The following is a 9,629-nucleotide window of genomic DNA, read 5'->3' on the forward strand; positions in this document are numbered from 1 at the left end:
CGTTTAAACTCCGCCGCCCGCCCCGCCCCGCCCCGCACGGCGGCCGCGCGGGGCCCCACCGCTGCCCGGGGGGAGGAGGAGCCGTGCGGGGGCACCGGGGGCACCGGGGGCACTCGGAATCACCCCCCGGTCCCGCCGCTCCCGCTCGGACACCAACCCCGACCCCCGGCCCCGCCGCTCCCGCCGCCGCCACAACTCTGTCCCCCCGCGGCCGCCGTACCCCCCCACCCCTCCGCAGGCCCAAGATGGCGGCGCCCGGCGGGGCGGCCGCGGCCCCGATCCCGAACCAGATCCCGAACCAGATCCCGATCCCGGCCCCGCCGCCGTTCCCGGCCTGGCTCGCGGCGCGGCTGGACGCGCTGGGGCTGGACCGCGCCGTGTACGGCGCCTACATCGAGGGGCTGCTGCGGGAGGAGGAGAGCGACGAGGAGCGGCTGGAGGCGCTGCGGGCCGTGCTCGCCGCCTGCCTGGTGAGGGACGGGGGAACCGGCGGGGACCGGGGCAGGGGGGCCTCGCCGGGGCTCCCACACGGCCCGGGAGGTGACGCCGGCGGGGCTCCGTGGGGTCCGGCGGGGGACGGGGTGGGGCCAGGCGGGGCCGCTCCCGCGGAGCCCTGGGGTGGATCAGCCCCTTCCTGGGGTGCATAACCCCCTTCCCGGCTGGATCAGCCCCTTCCTGAGATGGATAAACCCTTCCCGGGATGGATAATCCCCTTCCCGGCTGGATCGGCCCCTTCCTGAGATGGATAAACCCTTCCCGGGATGGATAATCCCCTTCCCGGCTGGATCACCCCATTCCCGGGATAGATAATCCCCTTCCCGGCTGGATCACCCCCTTCCCGAGGAGGGACGCACCTCCGTGGGCCTTTCTGTCCCCTCCCCGGGACCCTTGTGGTGATTTGGGTGGGTCGTGGGTGGCTGGTTTGTGCCAGCTCGGGGCCGGTGGAAGCTCTGGCAGGGGTCAATGGAGGGGAGGGCTTTTTCTCAGCTATTGCCTTTTTCCAAAACCCCTGCTTGAGGAGTAGGTGATGGTGGACACAGCGATCCCCGTTATTTGTGTGCAGGGCTCGGGGGTCACTCCTGGGAGAGCCCTGGTGTGGTTTGAGATGACTTTCAAGAATAAATTCCCCGGCGAGGCTCTCGGAGGGTGTTGGGAGCTGCTCCCGTTCCCCACAGCACGTGGTGTCTGCCAGGACGGGCAGGAACAGCCGCGGGGAAGCTCAGGGCTTGTCTCTGCCCCTGGCACATTCCTGGGACAGAGCCAGGGGAGTGCAGGAAGGGATTTCTCTTCCACAGTTGTCTCCTGGATGATTTTTGCAGTGTCTCGGGGTGTTCCATAAAGGGATGTTTCAGAGTGTGAGATGTTAATTAGTGAGTGGTGCTGCTGTTGGTAACAGTCTGCTGATTTCCTTCTGAAATACCAGTGTGGGAGCACAAAACCCAAGGGGGCTTTGTCATTAAGATCAGGTTTTTGTTATCACAGGTTACAGTGTCACCTCATTCCTGCTGTTCCCTGGCTGTGCCATTTCTGGCAGGTTTTCTAGAGGTCAGAGCACCCTCAGTGCCTTTGCCATCCCCCCAGGGTTGTACACCAGCAGTGAGCTCCTTCCTGCCAATGGAACTGGCAGTGCAGCTTTGAGCCTAAAACAGCAGGAGAAGCAAACAGTGTTAGGGACAGAGCCAGATGTCTTGGGAAAGTGCTGTTCTGGAGTAGCCAAGGTTAATTAACTTATCTTTAACTACCAGACTTGCTTCACTCCATCACCAAAGTCCCCTGTCTGACTCTTGCCAGGCCTGGGAATGTCCTGGCTGAGCTGAGGCCCTGCCACTGATATTCCCCTTTCCTGACATTCTGGGTTTGTGCTGTTTTCCCTTTTCTCTCCAGTCCTGAGTTCCCATCAAGTCCAGGGCTGTCTGTGCCCTCTCCCTGTCCCATCACAGCCTGTTCCTTCTCTTCCTTTGCTCCTTTGCAGTTTCCAGCTCAGTTTAATTTTTCTGCAATTCCTGTAAAATATTTTAGTCTGTTGAACGCTGAGACTTTGTAATTACTCTTTTTATTGTGTTCTTCCCCCCCCTTTTCTTTAATTGTAGATTCTGTGCTTATTTCTCTATTGACTTGTGAAACAATCTTTTATTTGGTGAATTGGGGCCTTTCTTGCCAAGTCTTTTCTCTTAGTTCTGTACACAAATTCCAGGTGATTTTTTTTGTTTATGTGTTTGTTTTTCTTTGTTCATTTGTTTGTTTTTCACAACCATTATGAAAGTGAAGCTCAGGTGACATCTGGACTCGTGTCTGTGGTTCCACAGTGCTGACCATGCCTTGCACTAGTTCATGAGTTTATTCAAATGTCACCATTTCTAATCAAGGAATTTAAAATTTGGTTCTGTTTCTGTCCAGTTCTTTTCTTCAAACCAGACAGAACCTGGCTCACTTGTATTTTCCATGGTTATTTTTTCTCTGTATTCACTGAACTCCAAACCAACCTCGTTTGTGCCGGTCGCTGCCGTTTCATTGTGAATCTTCATTTCCCTCCATTTCCCTTCCCATTCCTGTATCTTGGCAATCACTTCCCTGATTTCCTTCCTCCTGCCCACCGAGACAGGTGCCCAGGGAATGTGTCTCTCCCAGCTTTCTCTCCAGGCTTAATATAAATTTCCTTATCATTCTGCCAGCCTTGATTCCTGTGGGCTGGTATTCCCTGCACCCAGGGGTGCCCATCCATTCACAGGATCCTTCTGCCATGAGTGTTCCTGGCACTTAAAAACTCTCCTGTCTTAGAATCATGGAGTCATGGAATGGTTTGGGTTGGGAGAGACCTGAAAACTCATCCAGTGCCACCCCCTGCCATGGGCAGGGACACCTTCCACCAGCCCAGGTTGCTCCAAGCCCCGTCCAACCTGGCCTTGGACACTTCCAGGGATGGGCAGCCAAACCATGCTGGTTTTCCCTCTCCTCCTGCGCCTTGCTGTGTGCCAGGGCTGGGAGGGTCCCCCTGACTGCCCCTGAGGTGTTTCCTGTTTCCCTGCACATCATCCTTGTTGCTCATCCAGTGCGTGTTCCTGGGAGGATCCCGGTGTCACTCCCGGTGGGAGTGGGGTCGGTGGGTTCTCCCAGACCTAAAAACCCACCTGCTCTGAGCAGAAGAAATTCTTTTCTAGGCAGAGTTCATCAGGCTTTTGGCCTCTCGGAGCTTTTGGCACGGGCAGGGGGAAGGCTTTGCCTGGCCAGGGTTTGGCAGCAGGGGCACAGGGGTGATTTCTGTGAGAAGCTGCTGGAAGCTTCCCCCCTGTCCAGCTGTCTCCAAGACACCTGGTGCCTCTGGAATAACAGAGGAAAGAAGAGGGGAAAAGCCATCTGTGGATGCTCAGTAATGAAGAACAGTGTGGGTGCCCCTGCTGCCACCTCTGGGTCGTGTCTGGTGCTCCAGGCAGGCCAGGGGACCACACTGTCCCTGCTGCTGACGGGATGGTCTGTCAGTGCCACCACAGCGGTGTCAGCTCCGTCCTGGCCCTGACCCACAACTTATCCAGAGTCATTTATTCCCTTCTGTGGGCATGGAGCTGACATTGAGTCGCTTCTCTGTGGCCTTGCTCAGGAAGAAAGAGGACTCTGGGCAGTAGATTTTGGGAGCAGAGATCCCCAAGTGCCTCCTCGTGCCCATGGCACCAGCACAGCCCCGTCGTGAACCCCGCGTGTGTTGGAGCTGTTGGTGTGCAGAGGGACCGGTCCTGGTGTGATTGTCTCACCCCAGGGTAACCAGAGTCCTGTGGGTGTGTTTAATGAGCAGATTTGGGGTGAAAAGCTGTGTCCTGAGCTCACTGCTGGGGCTTCAAATTCTTTGCAGCTGGTACTTCTCCTGTCTGACTCCAAGACTGAGGAATCTCGTTTCCCTCACCAGGAAGAAGATCTCTTGAACGATGTGTGCAGGGAGGTCGTGGAGAAGTGGTCTGACTCTCAGGTTGTTGATGCCAAAGAGGAAAAAGAAGGTACTGTGCTCTCAGGGTGCCTTGGGGTGCTGACCTGCCCCTCATTCCATCACTGCTCAGTTACTGCTCCATCCTGAGGTACAGAATGGGAAGGAGCAGTTCCACTTTGGAACAGCAGTCCCTGCTGCTCTTTGGGTTCATCTCCCTGCAGGGGAAAAGCTCTTTTTTGTTTATTTTTTCTTTTTTTTCCCGGTGGGGGTTGGAATGCCATGGTCATTAAGGTCCAACCTGAACCATTCTGGGATTTTTTTCAGGAATCTTTCCCAGCACACCCAGGGCTGTCTTTGCTCAGCACTGACACTGCAGCTGCACTCTGGGGGGAGATGCAGCAATTATGGCATAAAATACCTGTCTGCTCCAGTTTATGCCAGACTGGAAAGCAGCTGGGTTGTCCCTGCTGCTGACCCCAGGAAAACACCCCTGTTTCCTCTTCCAACATCTTCCCTTAAAACTCCCTTTTTTCCATAAGTGCTTGTTGGAGGAAGCTCTGTGAGGCTGCTGCTGAACCATCACTGCTCCTTCCCCACCTGTGGGTACAGTCCCACTGTTCCTGTGTCCCCTGAGTCCATCCCTGGTCCCTGAGCAGGAGCCCTGTGCTGGAAGGATTTGCTGGTTCAAGCACACTGGGATCAGTGAGTGACATTCCAGCAGCAGGGACCTGACCTGAGCCCAGGACAAGGGAACATCCCTTTGGGCTAAATCCTGCTTTTTGTTTGCTTTGCATTTTGCTGTCACTCCTGGTTGCAAACAGCACGTTGTCAGTGCCCAATGTCACCCGGGAGTGGCTCTGGCAGTGACCAAGCCCAGCATTCCCCTCTCCCTCACCCCCTGGACACGGCAGCTCCACCACACAGCAGCTCAGTGGCTTTCCCCAAAAATTCTTGGCCTGACCTTGCCTTTCCACGCATCAAATAAAATAAATTCCTGCTGGGGACAAGTGACTGGGATTGCTGGAGCTGCTGCTGGGCTCCTCCTGCTCCTGCCAGTGCTCACCCGCAGGGATTTTTCTTGTCACAGAAGGGCAGCAAAGTGTGTCTGAGTTCATGGAATTCGAGGGTTTAATTATTTCACTGGGGTTCCATGAAAGGATAAATCACCACTGAAGTCTGTGTTCTACTCAGAACAGCAGAATCCTGAGCATAAGTGATTGACAGACTAAAAAATGATTTGGTGTCAAAACTTGGAGGTCATTTTAGGAAATGGGCAGCAGAATTTCAGTGTTAAAGGTAAATCAGCTGTTGGTCTCTCCTGGTTGGGAGCAGAGGGAGAGCACAGCACTGATCCCTCACTTTGGGTTTCCAGAATTTTCTCATTGGTAGGGTTTTAAATATGTACTTAAATAAACTTATTAAGCTGCTTTGAAGTGGAAGAGAATGTGATTTGGAGTCAAATGGATTTTCATTAGGCAGAGCTTGAGTGATTCCAGTTTCACTGTGAAACTTCCCTCGCTCCAGGAAAAACAGTGTCTGCTCCAGGAATACCAGTGGGTGCTGGTGGCTGGGCACAGCACAGGGAATTCCCCTCACAGGGAGAAGCTGTTGTCATGTCACTGTGTCACCCCCTCACTGGCCCAGACAAGTCCCATTGCGGCTCCCCAGCAGCTCCAGCTCTCACAGATCCCAGCTGGAATTCCCCAAAGCAGCCAGCTTTGACTGTGGGACAAGCTTGTGAGAGGAGGGGGTGTTTTTGGGTGAGAGCTCTCCCTCTGGGTGGTTTGTTTGTCCCACAGGACACGCTGGGGCTGCAGAGGGAGGAGGCAGCGATGGCCCCAGGGCTCAGGGCTGTGTCTGCAGCACGGGCTGACACTGTCACTCCTCTCCTGCCAGATGAGGTCCAGGCCATTGCCAGTATGATGGAGAAGCAGGCCAGGATCGTGGTGAAGCCCAAGGAGGTCTCCTCCCAGGAGGAGAAGCAGAGGAAGGCTGCTCTCCTGGCCCAGTACGCCAACGTGACCGACGAGGAGGAATATCCTTCCCTGTGCCGGCTGAGACTCGGGGCTTTGGGGGACAATGTCTGCTCTAAACCTCCTGCAGCAGCAACACCTTCCTGGCTTTGCAGGGTCTGGTGGGGAGAGCTGGGGAAACTTGCCAGTCTTCCTTCTCTGTGGTAAAATAACATCTATAGACAAAGCATGAAAGCTCCCAGTTTGTGGAGTGCTGGGAGCAGATGCTCCTTGGAGGATGTTTCTCCCACCAACATGTGGCTGTGAAGGTTTGCCCAGCCCAGAGGTGGCAGGAGACCCCCTGTCCCTCTGTGAGATGGTGCTGAGTTTATCTCTTGCTTTCTGAGGAGAAATCTCCTGAAAAAATCCTTTACAGAGTGTGTGGAGTGAGAGGGTTTGGAGGTAACTCGTGGTGGTGCTGAAGAGGGAACTCTTCCCTGTACAGCAGAGTGAATGGGAAGGAATTGTACCCAGCCCTGGAGCAGCAGGAGCTGAGCGTGGGAGTTGTGCCTTCCTGGTCTGTGTGAGTTCAGCTGCTCCCTCCTGCCTTGATAAGTTGTTATTTGAGGTGTTTGGAGTGGTGTGACTGTGGAGAGGCACAGGTTCATGTGCCTGTTTCCTTAATTCTCTCACCGGTGGGGACGAACAGGATGGACCGACTGGGACAGCAGTAAACATTGGATCTGAAAAATGTATCCTTTGAACTCCTGGTGACTTGGGCTGTTTGGCAAGCAGGCAGCCCCCATGGGGAGCTTCCCATCCTTCCTTCCCTGTGCTCATCTCCCTGTTTCTTTAGGGCCACCTTTCCAGCTTGGGGATTGGTTTTCCTCTCCGTGTAGCCCGACCTTGCAGTGACAGTGACACTGCCCTGTCAGACGGTTCTCCTTCCTCTCCCCTATTCCTTCCTTCCCTCTTCCACCTCCCTGCAGCTTCACAGAACAAGGACAATTCTCCCAGAAGCTCAGATTAACGTTAACTGTTGTCCAGAGAGGGAAATCACACCAGGAATGAGGCTCCTCAGGCCACGGCGCAGCTCCAGGTGGGCAGGACCAGGGGTCCTGTGTCCATCTCAGGATGGTGATTTGGGACAGTCCTGGAGCTCCCAGCTGGCAAGTCTAAGATGGAAGCAGGTTTTATCACATAATTAAATATGAAACATAAATTATTCTTGTCGGTACGTTAGGGACAGATATGGATCTGTCTGCACATACATGCCTGTACACACATGTATGTATGTGTGTGTTAGAACATGTCTCACAGCTGCAGTGAATCCACTCGAGGCTCTACCCTGCGTGTTTTCTTCCTCTCAGGTTTGTAGAGGTTTGACACATTTTTTTACACATTCAGCCTTAAGAGCCTGGAGACACCTTCATTTTTCTAGGAAAAAATTGTAGAATCATTAAAGTTGGAAAAACCCTCTGAGACCATCCAGCCCAACCATCCCCCAGCACTGCCAAGGCCACACTGACCCACGTCCCCAAGGCCACATTCAGACAGCTTTTAAATCCCTTCAGGGATGAGGACTCCACCACTGCCCTGGGTAGCTGTGCCAGGGCTGGACAGCCCCTTCCATGAAGGAATTTTCCCAATATCCAACCCCAGCTCCCTTAGCTGCTCCAGACCCTTCCTTCTCACGGAGCCTGCGATTATTCTACCTGGCTTTTCTATCTGGAAAACAGGTCCCTTTTCCTTTCTCCATTCCTCATTCCCCAATTCCCTACCTGCCTGGTGAGGAAGCAGAAGTGGGAGTTGGCAGGTGAAGGGGGAGGTAGAAGGAGTGTTGTCGGCCCTTAACTCCCCCAGCGCTGTTCCGGAACACCAACGTGGAGGATGTGCTGAACGCCAGGAAGCTGGAGCGGGAGCTGCTGCGGGATGAGTTCCAGAGGAAAAAAGAGCAGGATAAACTGCAGAGGGAGAAGGACAAGCTGGCCAAGCAGGAGCGGAAGGAGAAGGAGAAGAAGCGGACACAGAAGGGCGAGCGGAAGCGGTAGCTGGTGATTCCCAGCTGGACTCTCAAGGGATAAAAATAATTCTGAATACGGTGTGTGTTTAAAAAGCAGCAGGAATTGTGGGCACGTGGCTGGGAGTGGTTCTTGGGAAGTGTTTCCTTTTTGTTTGGCTTTTTTTGGGGTTGTTACATAGCAGAAAAGAAACTCTGAGCAGTTCCTGGAGCCGTGTGCCCCGTGCTAGTGGTGTCAGTGTCCCCGTTGGTGCTCGTGGCCAGTGTCTGTACCAAAGAAGGGTGATTATGTCCATGGTGTTCAATTGATCCATTTTTACTTCTGACCACCCCAGAGCAGAGCACGGTGGAGGAGTTTGTTCAGGTCAGGACACGCTGCTCCGGGGCAGATGTGGATTTATTTACACAAGCCTTGAAAAACGTCTTTGCAAATCCCTGTGTTTGTGCTGCCAAGAACAACGCTACAGCCCTGCTCAGGCTGGAGCAGGATCAGAGCTGGGCTCAGTGTGGGCAGTGCTGGTCTGCAGCACAGCAGTGAAGTGTGTGAACTAGAGATGAGCTGCAGCGACACGACTGCCCCACCCATGGGCTGTGGGTGAGGGAAATGCCCCGTGGGCCGGAGCATCGGCCTCCACAGCAGCAAACCACGCTCCTTACAGGATTTTAAGACTCCAGTAGCTGGAAAATGGTGCTCCCCAGCTCCCTGATGTTCTGAGGGGGAGAACACAGACTCTTATTTCCACAGCTGTTGCCAGGGTGAAGCTCTGAGGCTGTCTGAGCACCGAGCAGGGTGAGCTGGGGATGCACTGGAGTCACCAGCCCGTTGCTCTCCCTGGGCACAGCTCCCATCAGGAACCAGGGTCCGAATGCTTTTCCTGCCCCAAAGGGCTTGTCCCTGCTGTTCCAGCCTTTCTTGCAACGGTGTCACCCACCTTGGGAAGGAAAACACTAATCCTGTGAATGGAGGGGAAGGAGGAGCTGCAGCACTTTCGGGGCCCTGTGCCTTGGCCCTGTGCCACATCCTGCTCTGCTGCCCGTTGGCTGCGACGTGCCCTGTGTCCTGTGCTCCACAGCTGCTGAGCTCCCATGGTTGTAAACTCCTGAGCTCCTGAACTCCTGTGCTCCTGAGCTCCCAGGGTGCCTGACCCAGCACCTGCTTTTGGCACCGCTCTGACTGCAGGGCCAGGCCTCTCCTCACCCCCTGCTGTGCGTGTGACTCTGCAACTGCTTTGTCTTTGGACTTGAACAATAAATCTGGTTGGCCAAGACGTGGTTCCTCTGCCTCAGTGCTGTGGCAGTTCGTGCTGTGGTGCCCGTGGTGCAGTGCCCTCTGTCCCCGCTGGCCCCTTGCCCAGCAGCAGCATTTCACAGGGCTCGCCCGTTGCTGCCGTGCTGCAGGTCCTGCTCCATTCACGCCTTGTTTCCCAGGGCTGTGGTGCCCCTTCTGCCCTTGCCAGGCACTGTCCCAGCTGTGCCTCTCCCCAGGGCTCAGCTCCCAGCCTGGCCTGGTGCCCTGCGCTGGATCCTGGCTGGGTCCCCGTGTTTTGGGTGGCTCAGGCAGCTGTTGAGGGAGGGGTTGTCACTCAGCCCCGGCCCCGTGGGTCAGCTCTCACCTTCTCCTGTGCCCTGGAACGTGGAGCACAAGCCCTGGGCCGAGGCTCTGCCCGCCCGCGGGCTCAGCCGCTGTTGGTGGCCCGGGCGATCTCACTCCCGCTGGCAGCTCACTTGCCCTGGCAGCAGC

The 9,629-nt window shown here is 55.3% G+C and overlaps 1 protein-coding gene across 1 annotated transcript; it reads left to right on the forward strand.

Moving 5' to 3' along the window:
- The first annotated feature begins 231 nt into the window (after nucleotides 1-231).
- On the forward strand, nucleotides 232-9,156 carry CCDC43 (coiled-coil domain containing 43). Its single transcript, XM_051769725.1, has 5 exons — nucleotides 232-470; nucleotides 3,899-3,986; nucleotides 5,813-5,951; nucleotides 6,562-6,620; nucleotides 7,732-9,156. The coding sequence occupies exons 1-5, from the start codon at nucleotides 246-248 to the stop codon at nucleotides 7,917-7,919; spliced, it is 699 nt and encodes a 232-aa protein (XP_051625685.1). The 5' UTR covers nucleotides 232-245; the 3' UTR covers nucleotides 7,920-9,156.
- Nucleotides 9,157-9,629: the final 473 nt, after the last annotated feature.

The sequence above is a fragment of the Manacus candei genome, unplaced genomic scaffold, assembly GCF_025592945.1.
Source record: "Manacus candei isolate 608988 ecotype Guabito, Panama unplaced genomic scaffold, ASM2559294v1 h1tg000112l, whole genome shotgun sequence".
Classification (NCBI taxonomy): domain Eukaryota; kingdom Metazoa; phylum Chordata; class Aves; order Passeriformes; family Pipridae; genus Manacus; species Manacus candei.

Coding starts and splice junctions, on each gene's coding strand:
- CCDC43 (XM_051769725.1), top strand. CDS start 246: ATGGCGGCGCCCGGCGGGGCGGCCGCGGCCCCGATCCCGAACCAGATC. Junction 471..3,898: donor CCGTGCTCGCCGCCTGCCTG/GTGAGGGACGGG, acceptor TTCCCTCACCAG/GAAGAAGATCTCTTGAACGA. Junction 5,952..6,561: donor AACGTGACCGACGAGGAGGA/ATATCCTTCCCT, acceptor TAATTCTCTCAC/CGGTGGGGACGAACAGGATG.